General features: G+C 43.7%; 1 protein-coding gene across 1 annotated transcript in view; it reads right to left on the reverse strand.

Moving 5' to 3' along the window:
• The window catches only part of LOC126183842 (glucose-6-phosphatase catalytic subunit 1), a 138848-nt gene that overhangs the window by 25176 nt on the left and 88446 nt on the right, over window positions 1-25226 (reverse strand). Inside the window, exon 4 of the mRNA XM_049926102.1 lies at window positions 14727-14857. Coding sequence (XP_049782059.1) covers window positions 14727-14857 — 131 coding nt within the window. The remainder of the gene's footprint in view (window positions 1-14726; window positions 14858-25226) is intronic.

The following is a 25226-nucleotide window of genomic DNA, read 5'->3' on the forward strand; positions in this document are numbered from 1 at the left end:
TGATGTACCTCTCCCAACACTCCTCTTTCTGTCTTTTTATAAGCTGGTGAACACGGGCAGGGAGCCATTTGAAAGCTATTAGGTGCCCCAGAGAAGGGTGTTGCTTATGTCACTGTAGAGCCCACCTACATTCTTTAATGGCCTCAGCAATTTCCAGCGACCACCAAGGCACTGTCTTTCACCAGGGGCACTCTAAGGAACAAGCGATCGCATTTTCCGCTGCAGAAACGACCGTTCCAGTGACCCGCTCAACCACCACATCAATGGTACTATCTGGGGGAGATTCAACAGTGACAGCAGAGGTGAAAGCTTCCCAGTCTGCCTTATTTAAAGCCCATCTGGGTAGGCATATGGGGGCATGATGTCGGGAGAGCGACAGGAAGTTAGAAAAGTTGTCACTACCACACAAGTCATCGTGGGCTCTCCAGTGGACAGATGGGAGAAGTTCGGGGCTGCAAAGTGATAAATCAGCGTCCGAGTAAGTGCCATGAGCCACAATGTAATGTGCGGGGGCCCCAGTATTTAGGAGGCATATGTCGAACTGAGACAGTAAATTTTTTACATCTCTACCTCGGCCAGTAAGAATGGTGCCACCCTACACGGGGTTATGGGCATTAAAGTCTCCCAAAAGTAGGAAAGGTTTAGGGAGTTGATGAATCAGTAAAGCCAATAGGTTCAGGGGCCCTACACCATCTGGAGGAAGATATACACTGCAGACAGTTGTTTCCTGTGTCGTCCTTATACTGACAGAGACAGCTTCAAGAGGAGTGTAAAGGGGCACAGGTTCACTACAGACCAAGTTCAGGACATAGTTGCAAAATCCACCTGACGCTCCATTATATTCACTATGGTTCTCGTAATATCCCCTACAGCTGTGGAGGGCAGAGGTCCACATTACCGGGAACCATGTTTCCTGGAGGACAATGCAGAAAGCAGGTGTAAAGCTTATCAGTTGCCATAGCTCAGCCAGGTGGTGGAAAAAACCGCAGCAATTTCATTGGATGACGTTATCGTGAGGCTGGGAAGGCGTGAAACACTCAATGAGGCAGTCTACACCTCAGGGTCACCAGCTGCCACCGGAAGAGTACCTGTGCGATCAACATCCATTGTGTCTGAAGGCCCAGCGAGATCTAGGTCCTCAGCGGACACCAGAATCTCCACTTCATCCTCAGACGCAGAGGTTATAGATAGCAGTGGTGTGGGTGCCACCACAGTGCCTTGGTTCTTGGGGGTCTTTTCTTCTCTCGCTGCTCCTTAGGTTTTTCCGGCTGGGAGGGCTTCACTGACTCAGTCTCAGGGACTACCGTGAAGCTCTACGACCAGCTACCTGTGGGTGCTTCAGCCACTGGCGGGTATCCGATTTGCCACTGGTAGGAACCTGGGAAGGGAGTGACCCAAGGGACCCCTTCCCAGCGAGAGGAGCTGAAGAAGACTTATGCTTCTCCGGCTGAGAAGGTGAACTGATGTGTCCCCGATGGTTTGGCGGGTGTTGTTACCGAAGTAGGTGGTGCAATAGCAACAAGGAGGGAAGTGTCCCCCACCATCAGGTGTAGTCTTACAGCTCTGAGAGCCGACTGGAATTGGCAGAACTGATGGGGCTATAACTATTCTCATAGTGGCGGCGAAAGAAGATGTCATAGGCACAAGATGTAGGAGTTCGAATTTCCTCTTAGCCTCAGTGTACGTCAGTCGGTCCAGTGTCTTGTATTCCATGATTTTCCGTTCTTTCTGGAGAATCCTGCAATCCAGTGAGAAAAGGGAATGGTGCTCCCCGCAGTTGACTCATGAAGTATTGGGTTGTGATGGACATCCACAGTCACGACATATGATGCTGGAAGTAAAGTGGCAAGATGTATGCCCGAACTTCCAGCACTTAAAGCACCACATCGGGGGAGGGATATATGGCTTGACATCAGACCTGTATACCATCACCTTCACCTTCTTGGGTAATGTATCACCCTCAAAGGCCAAGATGAAGGCACCGGTGGCCACCTGATTATCCTTTCGACCCCTATGTATGCGCCCGACGAAATGAACACCTCATTGTTCTAAGTAGGTGCTCAGCCCGTCATCAGGCTGCAAAAGAAGATCCCTGTGAAATATAACACCCTGGACCGTATTTAAGCTCTTATGGGGTGTTATGAAACAGAAACATCCCCCAGCTTGTCACAGTCAAGTAGTGCCTGTGACTGGTCAGAGGACGCCGTTTTGATCAAGAATGACCCTGAGTGCATTTTAGACAATCCCTCCACGCCCCCAGACTTGTCCTCTAATGCTCCACAGAAATCTGAGGCTTCATCGACATGAAGGATTCCCCATCAGTTCTCGTATAGACAAGGTAACAGGGCGAATAAGATTTGCTGCCATCCTTAGCCTGGCATTCCTCCCATGGTGTGGCCAGGGAGGGGAACAATTGGGGGTCATACTTCCGTGCACTGAATTGGGTCCTTGAGTGCTTAGAGACTGCTGGTGTTTGACCACCAGCAAGTGATGATGTACTACACTTCATGGCATGTCATCCGCCCTGATGCCACCCATTCTGAGCAGGGGCCCTCTCCACGGGCGCCACCCAGATGCAGCAAAGGCCACCTGGCAGGATGGCCATTGTTGGAGTCCCGATGCCCCAGGGTGATGGGCATCTACTTCTTGGCATACGTGGTGTGTTAACAGCACAGACATCAGCAGAGTGATCCCTATGTAGTCAGGGGGCTACAACCAACAGGGTAAATGGCGGTCCCACCACAATGGACTGACTACTGTGCTGGATATCAGGTACAAACAACCAAACAAATCTATTATCATTGTCAGTGCAGAAAACGATACTGTACAGTGGATAGAGGAAAATGCAACCAGGAAGGTGACCTCACCCAACAGCGGGAGAATGAGTGGAAGTGCAGATCCACATCGATGAAGGATGCGACAGGTCTCAGTGCATGATGGAGATGATGCACTATGTAAGGGGCCCTTCCCCAGTTGGCTCGCCCTTTGGGAAAACTTAGAAGAATGGAGGTCAAACCCAACACAGGACCATCACGTAAAGGCCGAAACATGTGAGACTCCTTTCAGTCTCCTGTTATGACAGGCAGGAATACCTTGGGCCTATTCTAACCCCCGGACCCACAGGGGTACAGAACATAAGTCTTGTGCATAACAGAATATGTATGTGGAATACCAGGCAAAGAGGGCACCAACAAAGAATGTATTTCAGCAGGTACAAGTTAATGACATACAATATGTCATTAATGTGGCAACTGTAATATTCCATTTTGCAAAAAAGTGTGTGGTACAATGAGTAAATATTCATTACCTCTGTCATTCATGATTATGACTGTGGGTAGTTAAGTTTAAAAAGTAGCTCACATACAGCAAATTACTTGCAAGATCTTGGTAATAAATGACCTGTCTTATATTTGTTAAAACTGGTCAGGTATAGAGTGCCAACATCTAGTCAAATATGAAACTTGAAAAATCTGACAAAATATGTTCTTAATATGGATTAACTTTTTTTCAGATCAGAGATGAATGAACAGGAAATAATCTGTCAAACACACCATAAATATCATCATAAGTTTGAAAGACAGGTATTTAGATTGAAAGACCACTGAACAGACAAGAATTCAAAAACTAAAACATATCTACAACATTTGTATGCATGAGTATGAGCAAAATTGAGTCATAAATGTACATATCCAAAATTATTATATGAAGCAGACACTGTATACAACAAGAAAATTAGTACAAGAGTTATGAGAGGTAGAAGTATGATCTAGTTTTCAGCAAGTAGAACAACTGAATGCACTCACTAAATGACTGTTGCAACAGAGACCCTGAGTCAAGGAACATGGTTGAATAAAACCTTAAAAATCCTCAAATGAAGAGTGCAAGCTAATCCATTGTACATAACCCCTGAGGTGAAATGTATTATTGACTACAAACCGTATAAACACTGAGGCGAAGAACATAATTAACTACAAATTGCAGAGGCACTATGTGAAGAATATATAAGCTCCAAGGCAAAGGGTATATAATCACTAATCAGTGCTAAGACAAAATAAAATATCCACAGCAATCATTGCTTGTCAACAAAGTAAAATAAACTGAATGCATAACTATGATTGCTCTTATTGATGAAATGGGAAATATATATTAAAAAAAAAAATAATGACATATTTGCAATTCACATAAGCACAAAGATGAAGTGTGCATAAACTGCAAGTTTTGTAACAATGATGACAGAATGTATAATTACTGGAAACTGTATAAACCCTGAGGTGAAGAATAATTACACACTGAGGTAGCAAATACAATACCGCAAACTGTATTAGCACAATGGCAAATGATATAATTAACTGTAAATTGCATAAGCACAGTGGTGAAATGTATACAAAGTTCTGTGGCAACAAAAAACCATTACATGCAGGCAGCATGAGCATTGCACAATGAATATAATTAATGTTGGGTCAAAGGGCATAATTAATGACAAATTGCTTGAGCATTGCAACAGAAAATACATACACTGTCCAGTCACATTAATATGACCATCACTCAAAAGCTCGAATAACCTCCTCCTGCTGTGCATTAAGTGCAGAAAGGGAGTCAATGAGGCTCGGGACAGTACCAACAGGGATGTGGATCCATGTTAACTCCAGTGTTGTGGTCAGATGCGCTAGGTTTTGCAGTATTGGCCACTATCCGTTCGGCGAACTTTCAAATATGTGTGATGCCACATTTCCTACAGAAACCACCACAGCACAAGGGTGTTGCCACAAATGATTACACTGCTGCCAATGAGATGCAAACATCCCCTCTCCGGAGCTCCAGTGACAGGTGTACTCGAGTTCTAACATTCACGCACTGAGTCCATTTTGTGTGTTTGGCAGTTGAATACAATTTACATATTTTTGTAGTGGCCAGGGCTCGTGAACTACTGAACAGTTATTGTACTGAAGACTGGCTGATTTGTAAATCTGTAGTATCCGCGTGTGTTTCAATATTCAAAGCTACTATTATCAACTGATGCTACAACTACAGCAATGAAGTTATGTTTTATTTTTACTATTGGACATTAGACGTAGAATAAATTAATATCTGAATTCTCTGTTCATGAACAGCATCAGTTCCTCATGCCAGTACCCACTAATGAGCCACACAGTGTGCAAGGGAGACATAACGAGTTTCTCGGTTGATAATCAATCGCACAAACGGTCTGATCTTGGTGGTCCCAAAGATTTTTAACTGGCTTTAAATTTGGTGAGTTTGGTGGCATGCAGAGTATGATAAACTCATCCTGGTGCATTTTTAATCACACACATACAATGGTGCAATGTCCTGCTGGTAGATTCCATCGTGCATAGGAAAAATAAATTGCATGTCGACCCATATAGTGTCCCCAGGGATGCGTGCACTCTTCTGCTGAACCATTGTACCTTCCAGAATGGTGAGACCATTGAGAAAATTCCACAAAAACATTTGTCAGACCATAATGCTCCCTCTCAGAAGTTTCATGCTGTACATGCCAATGGCTATCTGTCCGATGGAGCATAAAATGTGATTCATCTGAAGACACTACCTGTCGCTGCTCAGTGGATGTTCAGTTGTGGTACTGGCATGCAAAGTCCAGCCTTCATTGCTGGTGCACAACAGCAGTCAGCATGAGTGAATAAACCAAACACCTGCTGTGGCAGACAATGCACAATAATGTTCGCAGTTGTTCAACAGTTAAATGTCTGTTCACCCATACACATCTCCACAGCTGTCATTCACCCCTGTCATCTATGGCCTGTGGAGCATCACAGTTGCCTTGGTGCCAGATTTGGATAGCACCGATTTTGCCGTGCACGGTATACTTTACCTACAGCGGTATAGGAACAATTTACAAACTTACCCATTTTGGAAATACTTCCAAGCCTTGGCCTGAATGTCAATGATTATACCGTTTTGGACAACAGATAAATTGCTCCGTTTCCACATTACGACAACAACTGCACTGTTTTCGACATCCCCCTGACGTGCTTCATATATCCTTCACTGCTAGTGCTAGTATGAACATATAAATATTAATTGTGTTACTGAAGAATGTTGGGAAAGTGGAGATTATAAATTTTTGAGACTATGATCACTGGACTTTAATGCCTTGAAATTTTTTCTTGTGCTGTTACATCAACAATAGCGTTTTTGTTCCACATCTACCACAAAACCTCAAGCACTCGCAACACCATATTACAGCAGCTGTTCTTACATGCACCCCTGATATGCTGGGTCAAATATGCGCAGAATTGGACTACTCATTAGATGTGTGCTGTGTGACAAAGGATGGACACACAGAATGTTTATAAGCATTGTTAAAAAGAAGAAGAAGAAGAAGAAGAAGAAGAAGAAGACATTGAGAGTTTGTCTTTCACATGCTGTATGATTGTTACATTGTTCTTGGCCAGTACGTGTACCATTTTTTGCAATGTTTCATAGACTTTGTAATTACCTTGTACAAAGATACAAATTGGCATTGAGAATACCAAAGATGTGATTAAACATGTCAGCTCCTCTGCTCTATATCTACCTTCAGCACAACTAAAAGCATGACTGTTTTACAAGGAGATAGACATGAAACGGATAAAACCAGGATGCACGAAGTGGAGTGGTGTGGTCCAGCATTTATCACATTAAACATTGGCTCAATAGTGAAGATTTTCTGTCTCGAGTCCTGTTCTTCATTGCATATGGTGTAAGCATGGCAGTATATTTCAGGGATGTAAGAAAGAATATTTTTAAAGGCTCCTCACAAGGACAATCTGACTATTACGAAATACTGTTACTTTATCCATGGAAATAGATCTGATCTCCAAACTGCACAGCAGTTAACTATAGGTACTCTCATGAGGTATGAACACATGAAGCACTTTCCTCCTCTGTTGCAACATGTTTCAAACTGCAGTAGCCACCAGAAAGATCGCGGGAGGCGCACATCGGCACGGCGCGTCACGGACAGTAGTTGCTGCAAGTAAAGTCCTGTCCACCAGAGGGCACACGAGGATTCGGCCTCGCCCTCTGCCGACGGAACAACAACTCAGGCAGCACAGACCATGCCTAGTCAGTATTACATTGGGCATGCCTAGCAGACAGTTCCCTGTCTACACTATGTGAAGTGCGATGGACAACGTGAATCGTGTTATTACAAAATTGGCGATGAGTAGGGTCGTTCTTTCGCGTGTTGAGTCATCGTTCTGGTTTCGCAGCTTATCCACGGCATGGAGGATTTAGTGCGGGTTTTGGTTGAGCAGCAGAAGGAGCTCAAGGCAACCTTGAAACAAGCACTTCCGGCATTGCTCTCCACGCAGTCTGCTCCAGTGCCGTTCCCTCCTCCCTTTTCCCCGTATGATGAGATGCCGGAGGGTTGGGACGCATATGAACATCGCCTTCGGCAGCATTTCCAGGCATTTCATGTTGCCGATGCGGAGGTATGTCGTGCTTTTTTCTTGTCTTGGATATCTCCCTTGCTGTATCAAGTTTTGCAGCAGCTAGCGCCATTGCAGAAACCCTCGTTCTTGTCTTTTGACGCATTGTGTTCACTGCTGTCTTCATATTATCGCTGCCGCACGCATGTTGTGGTGGCTAGGGTCGAGTTCTATCAATGCAAGAAACAGCCTCATCAGTCTTACCGGGCATGGGACCCTACCCTGCACGGTCTTAGTCGCAAGTGTCATTTTGTCACGGAGCAGTCGCGAGAGTCGTATGCCCACATTATTGTGCGAGACGTCATTGTTCATTCGGCCCCTGATAGGGAGGTCCGGCAATGGGCCCTGCAGTTGGAAGACTCTTCCCTTGAGGAAGTCCTGTCAATTGCTCAATCGTATGAAGTCGATCACTCTGCAGGTCAACAGTTGGAAGCGTGGTGCGACGACACGGCGGTTCAGGGCAGCGAGACCGTGTCCACCGCGTCCAGGGTGGATGATGTGCGAGCAGTACAATCCGGCCGTTACGGCCGCTCCCACACAATGCGTAAACAGAGTTCCGGCCGCCAGCCCCTGTTACCGTCCTGTGCGAAGTGCTATATACATCATGATCGGTCAGAGTGGCCCCAGCGTTGGGCCGTTCGTCGCAAATGTAATAAAAAAGGACACATTGCTAAAGTTTGGCGTTCAGCCTAAAAATAATCGAAGGAAGCAGGTACAGAGAACATGGACGTTGACATTCAGGAAGTTTCATCAGGCCAGGCTCCCGACGCATCAGAACACAAACTCTTTATCGAGGTGTCGGTTCGGTCGCGCCGACTAAAACTGCAGGTAGATACGGGCGCGGCAGTTTCCTTGTTGAATGCACAAACTTACTCTGACCTCGGGTCGCCCCCATTGGTGCCAGTTTACCGGCATCTCCGCGGTTATGATAAACAGTTCATTCCCCTACTGGGTCAATTCACTACCGACGTTACTTACAAATCAGTCACTCGGCCTCTTACTTTTATTGTTGTCAGTGATGTGAGCTCCGCTAACCTTTTTTTCATTTTTTCTATCGCAGACACTGTACAGTTGGTCTCCAAAGAAGTTCCCTATCAATCACTGGAATCTTTGACCTCTGACTTTAAGGATATCTTTGAGGAGGGCCTGGGGCATGTTTCAGACTTTGAAGCTCACTTAACGTTGAAGGCGTCGGCTTGCCCGCATTTTCTACGCGTGAGGCAGATCCCCTTGTCTCTCCGCCCTCAGGTAAGAGCAGAGCTAGACCGGCTGACAGCCCTCGGGGTCGTTCTTTCCATTTCTTCTAGTGAGTGGGCTTCGCCCCTCGTTATTGTCAGGAAACCCTCGGGAAAATTACATCTTTGTGGCGATTTCACGGCCACCATTAATTCCCAATTGGTGGTGGACACCTATCCCTTGCCTTGTTCTGATGAATTGTTCTCCGCCGTGGTGGGAGGCCAATATTTTTCAAAAATCGATCTTTCGGAGGCTTATCATCAGATACCACTTGATGCGGACTCCAAACTGCTGGTGGTCGTCAACACCCCGTTTGGTGTTTACCAATACCAGCGGTTTGCCTTCGGAATATCCAGTGCCCCGGTGATATTTCAGCGTTATCTTGAGCACATCACATTGACTATCCCTCACTGTATTAATCACCTGGACGACATAATTGTCACAGGCCGCACCACGAAGGAACACTTGCACAACCTTTGAACCCTCTTTCTCAAATTCAGGCCCATGGGCCTGCGTTGCAACCTGCGTTAGTCGAACTTCTTCCAACCGTCCATTGAGTATGTGGGCTATACCATCTCTCAGCATGGCGTCCAGCCGCTAGGAAGTTTGGTCCAAGGTATCGTCGACCTTTCGCAGCCTGCTTCACTGAAGGAGTTATAAGCTTTTTTAGGCAAGATTGCCTATTACCACCGGTTCATTCCCAGGGCTTCCACCATAGCCTGCCGGCGGTACTGCCTTCTGCGCAAGGGTGTTCCTTTTGATTGGTCGTCTGCATGCAAGCAAGCGTTCACCTGGTTGTAGGGCCTCCTCACATCAGCGCCTTGTTTGGCTACTTTTGACCCCAATAAGCCGTTGGTCCTGGCTACAGATGCTTCGCAGTATGGGGTGGGGGCGGTCCTGGCCCATCGCAACGCGGATGGCTCCGAGCAGCCACTGGTGTTTGCGTCTAAAACTCTTAGTCCTGCGCAGGCCCATTACTCCCAGGTGGAAAAAGAGGCTTTGGGCATTGTCTATGCTGTTTCCAAGTTTCACCCTTTCTTGTATGGCACGAAGTTTCAATTAATCACTGACCATAAGCCATTAATATCGTTACTCTCAGATTCCAGATAGGGCGGCCCACAGACTGCAGCGATGGGCCTTGTTCCTCTCTAAGTACCATTATGACATTCATTTTCGCCCTACCGGACAGCATGCCAATCCTAAGTTCAATCGGGAGGAGATTGTGTGTTTTCATTTGGATTTGGTGTCCCACCAAGTGGTTGATGGCTTCCGAATCACTAGTTCTAGAGTCGCCAGGGAAACGGTACCTGACCCGGTTCTCTGGCAAGTAGTTCGCCTCGTTCAGCAGGGGTGGTCGTCCTGACCTCCAGGCCGGGCCTCGGACCCTCTTCGTAATTATTTTGTTCTACGAGACCGCCTGTCAGCCTTGGAGGGAGTTCTCCTTCTGGCTACCAATGATACAGCTCCTCGCGTGGTTGTTCCTGCAAGTTTGCGATGGGAGGTCCTCACGTTATTACATGAGGGGTACTGGGGTGTTTCCCGTACTAAAACATTGGTTTGCAGACATGTGTACTGGCCCGGTATTGACAGAGAAATTGAGCACTTGGTGGCCGCCTGTTCCCAGTGTGCGAGCCAACAGGCACCTCCCAGGTCAGCGTTCTCTTCATGGTCGCCTGCAACCCAGGCATGGGAACGTGTTCACATAGATTTTGCGGGCCCATTTCTCAATGGCTTTTGGCTCATTGTCATTGATGCTTATTCCCGATTCCCATATGTGGTTCGCTGCTCCTCAACCACTTCAGAAGTTGCAATCCAGGCACTCGCAAAAATCCTTTCTGTGGAAGGCCTGCCAGTCACCCTGGTATTGGACAACGGACCTCAATTTATTTCGCAGACCTTCCAGGATTTTTGTAGGCGCTTTGGTATTCAGCACGTTTGCTCTCCCCCCTTTCATCCACAATCGAATGGGGAAGCCGAGTGCATGGTGCGCACATTTAAGACGCAGATGAAGAAGTATGTGCACAAATTTCCTGCGGAGGAGGCGGTGACATTTTTCCTGACGGCATACCGGACCGCACCGATGGGAGAATGCAGCCTAGCAGAGCTCCTCCACAGGCACCAACCTAGGACTCTGCTGCACCTCCTCCGGCCTCGTCCTTGCCAGTCTTCGCAAAACGGGGTACCCGGCTTTCCACCGGGTATGTCGGTCTGGGCACGTGGGTTTGGTTGCAATCCACGTTGGATACCTGCGGTGGTCCTGCGCCGCAATGGTCGCTGGCTCTGTACCTAGCAGGCGGGGGACCAGGAGGTACGTCGTCACCAAACTCAGCTACGTCCACGTTTGGGCACCCACCCTCCGACCCCTCAGGCTTCCCCATTGCCGGCACCTGTGTTGTTTTCTCAGGGGACGCTACTGCCCCTCCCACCAGTGACTCCGCCATACTGCGATGGTTCTCAGCCTTGGCGGCCTCGAGTAGCTCCAGCAACGACATCGCCATCGTTAGAGATGCCCCGGCGAGAGCCGGCCCCCCTCGCAGGCCCGGTTTCTCAGGAGGCTGGTTCACCTGTGGTCCTGCCTTCCCCATCGTCCCCACCACTGGGTCTTTCCCCTCTGAGGTGGAACGGGATCTGGAGCTTGACAGCTTGTCGCCTGTTCTGTCCTGGGCTCCGGTGGTGGGACGACAGGGGCCTCTTCGTGTGGGTCACTTCCAATGGTATTCGAAGGTTCTGGCTAGAAGGTTGGCAGATCCCCCCGACTCCAGCATTCCAATGGATGTGGAGGTCATCGGTGCTGCACGACGATCCACCTTCCGACGCAGTGGATCACAGTGGCTTCACCCCCCGAAGGAGGAGGAATGCAGTAGCCACCAGAAAGATCGCGGGAGGCGCACATTGGCACAGCGCGTCACAGACAGTAGTTGTCACAAGTAAAGTCCCGTCCACCAGAGGGCACGCGAGAATTTGGCTGCACCCTCTGCTGGCAGAACAACAACAACTCAGGCAGCACGGGCCGTGCCCAGTCAGTTTTACATCGGACATGCCTAGCAGACAGTTCCCGGTCTACACTATGTGAAGTGCGACGGGCAATGTGAATCATGTTATTACACAAACACTCATGTTATTACACAAACACTGCTTGGTGTATGAGACTGCAGACTTTTTCTGCAAATTTGTTAAGTGGAATCATATAAAGTTATAGACCAAGTAACACTAGCATATTAACATCTCAAAACAAAATTTTGTACTCAGTTGAGAATCACAAGTAGGAGATTGTTCAAAATATTGCTTTCTTACAATGACTTTCAAATAATATCTAGAGAAGTTTCCATCTGCTTGCAACATTTCCACTCATCCCATCTAACATCAATGTTTCATTCATATTTTAACTGTTCAAGGTGATACATTACACACCTCTGCAGCATGATATACCTAATAACTGCAAAAAATTTAGTACTTTAAAGTTGTTAAATATTACTCCAATATGCCCATACAAGTTTATGTAAAGATCCACAGATATCATACCAAACCCAACTCATCTACACTGTCCTTACAGCAGATTATTGTATGTGGTATTCCAAATAAGAAACCTGGTACAATGAGTAAGACAGTCTAGAATAGTTACATGGCTGTCGCTTGCTTGAGGTTCCCTTAACACTGAACCTTTAATAGCGAAGGTCAAAGGTCCTGTGTAAACACTAACCACAAAACACATTCATATAATGTTGTCAAGCCTACAGAACCTTCAAACCAAAACCTTATTATTGACATTTTCTTACTGCAGTGTGTTCTGAGGTTTAGATGTCCTGTATCAGACAAACTTTTGAACATTTTTCTGTTTATAGAGGAATGCAACCAATCTTTGACATTTAGTCATTGTGCTGAGATATTATGGTCATGTTGTTTACTTTCAAACAAGTCTTTTGACAGACTTTCATGCTCAATTAGCAAGTTATGTATTATCTGCATCATAACTTAGACCCACCTGTCTGCAACTCGTATGGTTTGTGGAAATGCACTGTAAAAACATCATTAACCTACTATGTTGCTTCTTCATGGGATGCACAAGTTAACAATAACTTGGTAATTGCAGCACAGTACTAACTGGGGTGATCAGAACTTAGTCTACATTTCAAGTGCCAAGAGGTACATCAGCTCTTTTGCTATTAATTGGACCAAGCTAGACACACAAAAGTGAACTTAAATTATAAATTCACAGACACATCTGAAAAATTTCATTTCCAGCAAACTAACTAACTCTTCAATTAAATTTCCAATGTTGTTCTTTACTTATAATAATAGAAGAGCAAACACTCTGGTGTAGGTTTCACATCATATACACCTATTTATAGAAAAACCACACAAATTAAAACAGGCACCAAATGTTAGCACCCAAGTCAACAAAAACTACAGTTTCATTATTATAACCTACCTTCAGCTATAGCTTTGTAAGAACTTCACTTAAGTACTCCATGTATGCCACAGTTCCAATCTTAAAAGTTGCCTGTGTTACAGAAAACATTTTGTATAATGATGTAAGCCACAAATAAAAGCTGAAAACAAGTCATGTGTGTGGGAAATGTTCTCAGATTTTCACCCAGGGTGGGACTATGATTCAAAATCTTTCTTACAACTATAACCGGTAAACATCGAGGAAGTGTGAGACATGTTAAGAGTAGCAGAGTTATTGTGAACTTAAGTATCAGCTAACATAAAACTGATTTTTATAGTGTACATTATATGTAACACAACAAATACAAAAAAAAGATAACTTTCACACAGCAATTCATTATCCATTGGCCAATCACAATAATAATAAGACAGAAAAAAAAGTTTCCAACAGCCCCATACCCTGGATGAAGATGTGAAAACAAATCAGAAATTTATCCTAAGGGAAAGATTATTGCATAAAAAAGTTTTGAAAATCCCAATAGGACAAGCTGCATACAATCACTGTGTACAACACCCACAATCAGCACTACACAACTAAGCAACAAACTACCAACGTGCAACTGAATAACTGGTGTCTCAACAGCAAGCACACAAGCAGCTATCATCCAGTTTTGAAGCAGGGCATAAGCAAAAACTGTACACCTAAACACGTCAAAAGAAGCTATACTTTCACATTATATTTAAGATAATATAACCTAAGGAAGCTGATATCAAAAGTATACTTCAAAACAAATGTTATAAATATTACATCCTTAATCATGAACGGTATGCACTCTGATCCAGAAAGAAGGCAGAAAAATCATTAATTAAAAGGATGCAAAAACTGTTATCTGAATTGAAAATAAAGACGCTTAGGTTACAGACACAAAATTCTCTGGTCCTACGATGCTAGCATATTATAATTAAAAATGTAATGCAATGGAAATTATACATTTTGAAGGGGGTATTCATAACAGAGCTTTCCACTTTTGAAGGCTTAATAAGGTTCAAAGTATGAAGACACTGTCCAATAATTCATTCTTATATAACAGATCTAGTAAAAGCATTTTCGATGGACCCATCGCATATGAGAAGAGGTCGTCACTTGAGCAGAGTAAACAGTCATGGTGAAACATAGACACTGGTCAAGACTGACTGGATGGAGGAAAGACTGAATTATATATGGGAGAAGAAGAAATGCTGATTACTCAAGCAGTATAAATTGTAAAGGCACATTTACAGCAGTTTCATGTACTTAAAAATGTTGCTTAGTATATGCCTACTGACATTTCAAACTATGAACAAAAATGAAAAATAAAATAGGAAGAATGTATAATATTAAACAGCGATGTCTTATTTGCGGTTTTGAGCCCAGCAAGGCATTCAGAGCATATACAGTGTTCCGTATACATCAGTTTTGCCAGGAATTTAATATCATAGGCTTTTTATCACAATAAATGCATTATCAGAAAAGAACAAGTGCTGTAATTTAACTACCACTGTTACTGCTGAGCCATATTATAAGCAATGTGATAAGCTGAGTATTAAACTGATGACAAACAGGGCACCATGGAAAAGCTTCTCTCACTAACATGTATATTTTTCACTTACCACATATAAAGCCTAGAATACACTGGTGTGGAAAATGAGCAGCTATGTACATTCTTGATACTGCAACCAATGCAACAGTCCCCATAAAGGCAGTCAATGAGAGAATTATCAGCAGCATTTTCCTTACAGCACTATGGAAAGAAAATATAGTGTTACTCCTGCTTGTTTAATCATACAGCTGTCCTATCCTGCACATTAACAATAATAAAACATAAGCATGGTAGAGTGAAGGTTACTGAAAGACTTGAAACTTTTCATTTGGTGACAGACTGCCATGCCATGTGAGCTGTTAACACTTCTCATTTGCACAACTGGCTATTGTTTGTTATTGTAAGCCATGAAGTTAGTCTTTAGAAAACAAGATAGCATTTGTGCGGTTTACTAGATACAAGTGAGACAAACTGGGAAGCCTTCATGAGTTTCAATGTTAACAGAGGGGTGGATGGAGTTCATTAGAGTAAATGATTGCCAGTGATATTAAACTGAACATATTTAGCAGGCTGGGCCTGGCCATGTGTACGATCACTTGCAGAAATACAATAGGAACATGCAGATGACACTGAGATCATGCATCTGTGTTTCGAGGTACCTTACATCACGCTTTTACACCAAAATTTGATCTTGGCAAGTTGGCACGTGATGGGCAGCAGAGAGAGAGAGAGAGAGAGAGAGAGAGAGAGAGAGAGAGAGAGAGAGAGAGAGAGAGAGAGCTAGCTCTCCTTCACAGGAAGAATGTCTGCCTGTATTTCTTTACATAACTTCAATTTATTCAATTTCACTGCCATCGACATTATGAAAGACGCATGTCAGATGAGGTAATATGTCCTTGACTCATTACCGAGTGAGGCAGCACAGTGGTTAGCACACTGCACTCACATTCGGGAGGTTGACAGTTCAAATATGTCTGGCCATTCAGATTTAGGATTTCCATGCTTTCCATAAATCACTCCATGCAAATGCAAAGATGATTCCTTTAAAAGGGCACGGCTGATTTACTCCCCCATCCCCGAAACAACCAGAGCTTTCACTTCATCTCTAATGACCTCCATGTTGATGGGACTGTCATGTATCCATGGAAACGACAGCCAAGTCTTCAGAGTTAATAAAAGTGGAAAGCCTGATGAGTATAATGAGGTAAAAGTTACATGGCCATCAGGACTGTGTCCAGATGGCCAAAGCAGCCAAGGCAACCACTCACGAGAAGTGGTGAATCTGGGTTAATGTTTCAACTTTTGCCATTGCATTTCCACAATGCTTTGTGCAATTGGAAGTCATGAATTCCCAACCATCCCTTCCCTGTCTCTCCCCATTCTCTATTTTATACAAATAGCAGGAAGTTGGATTGAGACCAATTTTCAACCAGATATAACCAGAGTCACTAGAGGATGACAACAGGCTTATGTAAAATTTCAAATGCTTCCAGAAGAAATCTTTTCAGCTGGCGGCACCACAAAGACACCATCTGTGATTAATAAATACTACTGTAAGGTGTAAACATCATTTCAAAGTGGAAGTAAAAGAGAAGTAAGGGTGGAAGTCTCTGGAATGGGCACATATACATCATGAAGAGCCTATAGCGGGTCCAGGATACGATTTTACAAAAGACTCCTCCCTCCCTTAACTCAGCTTCTGAAAAAAAGTACATAATTAGAGCCAAAGAGATGGCGAGGGCTGTTCAACATTATTCCAAGTCAGGGACTAACAGGAGTGAAGGGGAAATTGATTAAAACTCGGATACAGAGTCCCCAAAGGGAGAGTCGTGGCAGTTAGAGCAGACAGGAGTACAGGATATATAGGACAGGCAGGTCCTAGTGGAAGTTGAGACACAGCAGTACTAGCAGACACAGTTGAAATTATTAGCCAAGTGGGGCTGAGTAGAGTTATCTGCAGTAGTTTGGAACAGTACATGGAGTTCTAGCTGCAAGTTGCATCATGGGCTTGGGGGCAGACGCAGTTAGTGTCGACAAGTTCTTTTAACAGACAGAACAGTGCTTGTTAGTCACTGTCTCTGTGTAAAGACTTGGTCTTTTGTGGGTACAATTCACTTAGAGCAACTGTATACTAGGTTGAGGGTGTCCTCTGAATAAATCAGAAGTTGTAAATGACCCATAGTGTTCATCATTCAGTACTAATTCCAATCCTTACCTTTTGCAATAAGGGAATTTTAACAACATAGTCAGGTCAAGACTCGCCCTCACTTAGGTCAACTGAATATTTCCCTTTCTCCTCAAACCCTGTCACTCAATGCCAAGCAACACACACATCTGGGGTTTTACAGAACAAGTATTATTAGTGTAAGGTGTAGTGTACAAAAACAAAAGGTTGAACAGAGTTTACTAAGTCAGATAGTTACAGCAACCATGGCAAATAGCAGAAATTTATGTATGTGATGACACAGCTGCTTCAAACATTTTAGAGAATGGAGAAAGAAACGTAAGGGATGGGTGTGAATTTGTGACTTCCAGCCGCACAGGTCATTGTGGTAATGCAATGGCAAAAGTTAAAAATTTGTGCCGGACCAGGACTTAACTCAGATTTACTGCTTCTGTAAGATTGCAACAGCTTATTAATGTTTGTTTCAGCGCAGATGCGCTAATATCGCACGAACTCCTATGGGAATCTATTAAGTTGTAAGTAGTGGGTTAATGGAAGATGAAAGCTACACGGCAGTGTGTGATAAGTTGGAAATTTGAATTGGTCCGTTGGGCTGTGTCCAGATGGCCAAAGCAGCCAAGGCAACCACTCATGAGAAGTGGTGAATCTGGGTTCATTTTCAACTTTTGCCATTGCATTTCCACAATGCTCTGTGCAATTGGAAGTCATGAATTCCCAACCATCCCTTCCCTGTCTCTCCCCATTCTCTATTTTATACAAATAACAGGAAGTTGGATTGAGACCAATTTTCAACCAGATATAAATTCACAACAGAGTCCAACATGTAGTCATAGCAAGGTGCAGGGCAATGACAGCATGACACTGAGGGTCTGAAAGCCACCACGGGTGACACCATCTCAGGGCAAGCTGCAAGAAGCAGCACATTCAAGGAAAGCAGCTGCAGTGAGATTCAAAGCCATGTGCTCCTCCATGTAGAAGGTCCTGTGCCACTGAGCAGAGCCCCAAGGTCGATGTACGTGTCGTCAATTCGTTGCCAAGCATCAAGAGTAACTGGTACCCAGCCAAGTAATCTTATAACCGTTGTACCTGTAGTTCTAAAGTTGCTAATTGTAATTTGTTTAAAATGTGTCCATCCCCCCCCCCCCCCCCCTGCACAGCTAACTCATCAGCAAACCATAAAATAAGTGCTAAGGAAGACTTGTGTATTCTAGGGGGTCTTCTCATGGCAACAAGGGGGACCTGAGAGAATTCATTGAAGACGTTGATTCAGCATTTGAATTACATTTGCTAAAGCAAAAATTACAGGTGAGGCTAGATCAAGACTGCAAGTACATGAGAGAGCAGGTGCATGAGAAGAGATAACACACATTTTAGAAGAGAACTGTGCTAGTAAATGAATGCTAGACTATTATAAATGTAGGATATTTCAGGCAAGGCAATGCTATGGGGAAGAAATTGCTTCATAGGCCAACAGGATTGACACAACAGAGAGAAATTTTACAGAAGCTCTAACTACGGTCATGAGTAGAGAAAACAGAAATGGTACCATACAGCTGGCAGACTTTTTAGCTAGAGTATACAAGGACTAATTAATGACTGAATACAAACAATAGTCAGAAATTGAGGTGACGAAATTTGATTAGCTGCCACAGTAGAATTAGCATTCCAGGAAGAAAGTGCTCTATTGTCAAGAAAGAATGGGGAACAAGGAGCGAGCATGCACACAAAACACTGAAGTCAAATAGAGAAAAGAGTTCAGATGTTTTATGAGTGGGTTACGAAGGCATCTGGCAAGTAAGTGTAGGAAAAAGAAGGCATATCAAAGGGTTCGCACTATGCAAGCAAAATAATTCACAAATTTCTGTTGTGTTTGTGATAAACCATGTCACACAGGTTCAGAGTGAATGGAAGAGGCAAGGGAAGTGACATAAATAGACCCCAGCATGTTAAAAGGGAATTGCACAGAAGTCAATGGATTTCATTCATTGCATAAAAGGAGATGTCCCCATAGTAATCTGCCAGGTAACTGCAGTGTACCATGCACCAGGGTACAAGACATGACTTGTTTTAAGTGTAAATAACCAAGGTACTACACTAAGGACTATCATGAAGGGCCTTGGTGTACATGGAGAAAAAACAGAGTTCCATACACAGAGATTATATATAAAGAGGAGGAGTATTCCACACTCCAATAGAACGTACAATCAGAATAGATGAAGCAGAAAGGCTCTGATTAAAACGTGTTACCAGTGGTTTTACCAGTGAAGTGACAAGTACATTAGAAGCAGTGAAAATACACCTAAGTGTGACACGTGTCGGAGATGTTGAACACAAATTTCATATGTATGTGTCAGGGTTAGACATCCCACGTGACAGGTTTATCAGTACGGATTTACTAACACGGCATAGAGTTAAATTAGGCATACGCAGGATAAATGTAAAGCTGACAAGGCAAAGACATTGCTACTAGGATTTAAAGGGTTGCAACTTTTTTAATCATATGTGCATAAGTACGGAAACTAGCAGCTGTGTTTGGGGATATAGAATCAGAGTATCACAAATGATAAATGCTATAGTTAATGCACAGAAAGGCATAATGCAGCCTCACATCATAAACCTGATATAAATTTTCAAGTTCGACAGTCCAATAAGAGATGAACTGAAAGATGTAAGGTCCCCTGTCCCTCAAGCTGAACCACCAGGATACCTTTTGGTAAAGTTAATAAATGTAGATGTGGTTATAGCAGGAAGCATATTAGGATACATTCCTTTTACCACAAGAAAGCCTTCAGTCAAAAGGGAAGTATACTTCCCTTCGGCCAGAAAAGAAGTACCTATTCACAGACAAATTTAAAAGGCAGTGCACCAAATTATTGACAGAGGAGCCAAATAATAGACCCTTGTTGCTAATGATAAATGGTTTGGAGGTGAACAAAGGGACTTGTTGCCTTAGGAATCTGGACAGGCAAGCAAAAGATTAGATGACACAGGTGCATTTAAATAAATATACTGTACTCAACTTGTGGGTGAAGAAATGATACACTGTTGACAACTTGTAGCAGCCGTGGCTAGCTATAAGCAGAGGCCCAACACAGGCATGTGTCTATGTACACTGAATGTTTGCCAGCAGAGCTACCTAACAACAACTCATTGCAATGTTCAGCACCAATTAGTGACTAGAAGCAATCTCAAACTAGAAGACTGGTGCGCAGATGCCCACTGCTTATAACACTGTCCTGGCAGTTTCAATTGGTCAGCGGCCTGGAGGTTCTTCTTGGTGGTGATGTTCAAAGCACTGCTCGTGAAGCCTGTAGGAATCTTCGAGGCACTGGCTCAGGCAGTATCAATAAGTTATGGTACTACAGTAAGAATCTAAAGAAGACCAGGAGACTTTCTAGACAAATATTTGCTCCCTTGTTTACTTTCAACCAAGAAGAGTGTGAGGGAAAGTAGCTTCAGCCAACTAGTATAAAGCCAGATGATTGTTAAAAAAAGAATTATAGTATTACAGCAAAGTATATGGACAACTTTACCATAAATAACTATGAATAGTTATAAATAGTTCCTAAGGAGATAAGTCAGACAGTATTGTGTGGGAAGCAAGCCCACAACGGATGCAGTGCTAAGAGGAGTTGGAAAAACAAGTTTCTACAGTAAATGTAAGGGATATGGCACAAGAGCCTCCATACACATGGACCAAATAATACACAACAACACAACTAAAAGGAATGTAACACCACAAATAGAGTTGGCGCTTGATTGTTGCTTAATCAATAAGGAAAACACAAACATTTCTTTGCTAAACTTAGAGTTCCCATCAGATAATTTGATCGCACAACTAGATGAATTAAAGGTTGATGGAAAGTGTCTAAATGATTTAGGCCGTATTATTAATAACACCAGGAAAGGAAAACACACTCTAATTACTGACATACTATTCTATCCCTACTTATGTGATTGTAGCCTTAATTATACTAGTTACATAAACCTGTTGCTACTTTCGACTTATGCGGAATTACTTCAGTGATAATAATTGTTGCAGTAAGATATGTATATGAACTGCCATCATAAACCAAGGTGAAGAAAATCCAATGGTGTGAAAACCTCTTACTAGTATTCCTGAGGAAATAGCGATTTATGAAAGAAGCCCAAATGAGTAAGAACAGTCAGTGCACGTCAGAAACCGACAATAAACAAAACTGTAAAGAATAAGATGTAGTTACGCCAATTATGAATATATATTGCAAATTTAGTTGTGAATAGTCTGCAAATAGTGTTACTATCAAGGAAAATAAACTAAAAATCTAACTGCTTATAAAATGTAAATGTTTATTGCAAAATAAAGAGGATACCAATTAGAATATGCCAAACTTATTGTAAAAACATCATAGTTTTGAATAATGGATTTAATTAATGCTACTCTACAGAGTAACATCAGTTACATCTGCAGGGTAGATGTCTTGTATCAATGGAAATGACAGCCAAGTCTTCAGAGTTAATAACAGGGGAAAGTTTCATGAGAATAACACAGGAAAAGTTACAAGACAGGCAAGCACTAAAGCATGACAACAGGTAGGTAGGTAGGTTGGTTGGTTGGTTTAAAAGAGGGGGGAAGGGACCAAACTATGAGGCCATCAGTCCCTTGTTCCGAAGGAAACAATGTCACAAGGGTGAGAATAAGACAAGGAGACAACACAAAGCAGAAGGAAAGGAAAATCCACAAGAGTGACTGAAGGGCAACAAACACTTAAATGGACAAAAGGGGACAAGAAAACCACAAAGATGCAAGAAACAGGTAGAAGAGGTTAAAACAAAAAGCATGTTACCATGGCTGGCTGACCATGAGGGTAAACAGGAAAAGCCAGCCACTCTGCAACACATTAAAACCCCCACCCTGAAAGCATTAGAGTGGAGGACACACAGGGACGAAGGACATGCTAAAACTTAGAGCAAATGATAAAACTCACCCTCATGAATAAAACGTAAAACTAAAGCTGCTGTTGAGGCATTGTCGCCTAACACCGAAGGTAGGGTGCTGGGAAAGTTAAAACTCCGCCGCAGAGTGGCTAAAAGTGGGCAGACCAGCAAGAGATTGATGACTGTCACTCATAAGCCACAGCGACACCAAGGTGGGTCCTCTCGACAGAGGAGGTAACGATGCTTCAGCCACATATGGCCAATACGGAGCCAACAGAGAACCACAGAGTCCCTGCAAGAGGCGCTCACGGAGGTCTTACACACATTCGTAGTTTCCTTAATGGCACACAGCTTGTTGTGCATGCTGAGATTACGCCATTACATCTCCCAAAGCCGCAAAACCTTATGGCGTATTACTGAATGCAGTTCAGTTTCAGAGAAGCCGATCTCCATAAGCGGTTTCTGCGTAGCCTCTTTGGCCAGCCTATTGACATGTTCATTGCCTGGGATTCTGACGTGACCTGGGGTCCAGACAAACACCACTGAATGACTGAACCGTTCAAGGGCATAGATGGACTCCTAGATGGTTGCTACCAAAGGATGACAAGGGCAGCACTGATCAATAGCTTGTAGGCTGCTCAAGCAGTCAGTACACAGGAGAAATGACTCGCCTGGTGCGGGCTTTCAAATTACTATGCACCCTCCGATTCAATGTTGCAATATTAAAAGTTTTGGCTGGTTTCGTTGTCTAGGGGATGAGATATGTAGTTGACGCATTACAGGCCAAATACTGCTGAGTCTACAGTATATGATGAGAATCCATACATGAATTGAAAGGTCAAAGGTTTCTATCACTCGGCAATTGCAAATTATGAATGTAACATATAAATTTATAAATGAAAGATTGCAATTAAATTAAATCTGCAGGTGCTATCTTAACGACTTTAAATGACGAGTACGATAGTAGAAGTACTTTTGAGAATGTGGTATATTTCTGCAAAACACTTATTGGTGTCGATGGTCCAGCAATTAAATAAAATATAAGTTGAATAACAGGGAAACAATATATTCCTACAGCATGTAATTAGTTATGAACAACAACACAGCTCGTGAGATATTCACTTCTAATTGCACACTACGACTTCACTGTAGACACCATGGAGATCTCACAAGTGCACAAGCCGGCACTACAAAATATTTCTATCCTCCGCAGCCACGTGCAAACTGTTCCACTGTCCAAGTCTTTCCGCTGACTGTCCGTCTGTCGCTCCATACCATCACGGGCGCTCCATGCCCTGTGCCATACTGTCCAGAGCTACCCCGTGTCCTCCCCAGAAACTCGCTTCCATCCAGTCCCCCCATTCATGAGTGCTGTGATTGGCTAGCACACTCGCGCCATCTTCATGCCAACGCACAGTCACAATCATAATGAAATGTATAGCAAATACTGTATTTACATTTAAATAACTTGAAATTAAATAAATATTCCTGTGGCTGGACCATAAACATGCTCTAACACACATTATTAAATACATAAATTATTAAATAAACATATATCAAAAGAAAAGAAGCAAAAGGTAGGCCAGGAGCCTAATGTCTCTGTGCTTTCTAAAACACCGTAAATAATTGACTAGTTTCTTCATGAATAGCATATATCGGATATTAACAAGGACATAGATTAATGAATATATTTATAAGCATGCTGCTACCGTTTTTTCGTGTAACTGTGGAGTACTTATGGCCTGATGGGATCGATAGTAAAGGGCCACTTTGACCCCCAATAACTCGTGTACTATTTAAGTTACATGCCTGTAATTCATACCAATTTAGGTTTACACTAATAGCTTTCTAAAGACACAGCGACTGAAAAAAATTGGATGAAGCGTTTATATTTTGGAAATTCATTGCTGGATGTTACTTGCATAATTTACCGTCAGATACTAAACTTTAAACTAATAAAGCTATTGAAAATCTGATTACACCATCAGAATCATCGTGCAAATAATAGTTATGCGCATGTTTCTTTTTGAGGTATCATGATTCATCTGGCTACTATTAATTTCTATATGAACAGTGAATTGTCTGCCATGATGGGTTCACAAGGTCCACCATATTTGGCACTCCCGGTATAGACATCTCCTTCATTGACACAAAGCACCGTTCACATCACAGCGGATTTCCCAGCAACGTGACTAGACCATGAGCTGGGACTACCCCTCTCGTCCGGCTAACGTTTGGCACCACGTGTATGTTAACGAGCAGCCTGCGCCCGCTGATGCCTGTGTGGTCACTGCTTCCTCAGAACTTAGAATATTTTCAGGGCACGATGACTCACCCATTACCTCACACTGGGCATGAGCAGATGTGCTCAAGAGCACGAGATATGGCTGCCAGCTCTGCAGTGAAAACACTGCAGCCATCTGGCAAGGAGCACTGTACTATATGTCCTCCATGAACAAAGGCAAAGTCAATGTGACCACCAGCCATTAAGCCATCGGTGTAAACCATTTCATGGCCCTGGTACATGTCGAGAATCGAGAGAAAGTGACAGTGGAGAGTTGCAGGGTTAACTGAGTCCTTAGCGTCATGTGAAAGGTTCAGGCGAAGCCGCAGCATAGGTTTACACCATGGAGGTGTATGTGAATGAACCTCAAGTATAGATGGTAAAGGCAAGGACTCCAGTTTAAAGAGAAGGGACTGCAGGCTAGGTTTACACCATGGAGGTATATGTGAATGAACCTCAAGTATAGGTGGTAAAGGCAAGGACTCCAGTTTGATGAGAAGGAACTGCAGATGAACCGCAACTGTAAGCCCTGACCTGGGCCGCTGATGCGGGAGATGAACCACCGTGGGCAGGAAAAGGAGATGCAATGGAGGGACTCCGGCCTCCATCAGGACACTGCTCACGGTACTCGTCCTAAAAGCTCCTGTCACTAGGTGAACGCCACAGTGGTGCACTGGGTCAAGTAAACGCAATGCTGAGGGTGCCACCAAACCATAAACTACACTCCCATAGTCAGGGCGGGATTGAACTTGGGCTCTGTAGAGCTACAGCAGCATAGAGTGATCTGCATCCCAGTGGGTGTTGCTCAGGCAGCGGAGGGCACTGGGGTGCTGCCAACACTTCCGCTTAAGCTGGCAAAGGTGAGGAAGCCAAGTCAATCTGGTGTCAAAAACCTGTCTTAAGACTCGATATCTCTCCACTACAGTGAGTGGATCATCGTTAAGATAAAGTTCTGGTTCCAGATAAATGGCATGATGCCAATAGAAGTGCATTACACATGACTTTGTGGCCGAAAACTGGAAACCATAGGCTAGAGCCCATGACTGCACCTTGTGTATGGCTCCCTGTAGGTGCCACTCGGGAACACCAGTACTGATGGAACAGTATGAAATGCAGAAGTCATCTGCATACAGAGAAGGTGAGACGGACAGCCCTATAGCTGCAGCTAGACCATTAATGGCCAC

Source organism: Schistocerca cancellata, chromosome 4 (genome assembly GCF_023864275.1).
Source record: "Schistocerca cancellata isolate TAMUIC-IGC-003103 chromosome 4, iqSchCanc2.1, whole genome shotgun sequence".
Classification (NCBI taxonomy): domain Eukaryota; kingdom Metazoa; phylum Arthropoda; class Insecta; order Orthoptera; family Acrididae; genus Schistocerca; species Schistocerca cancellata.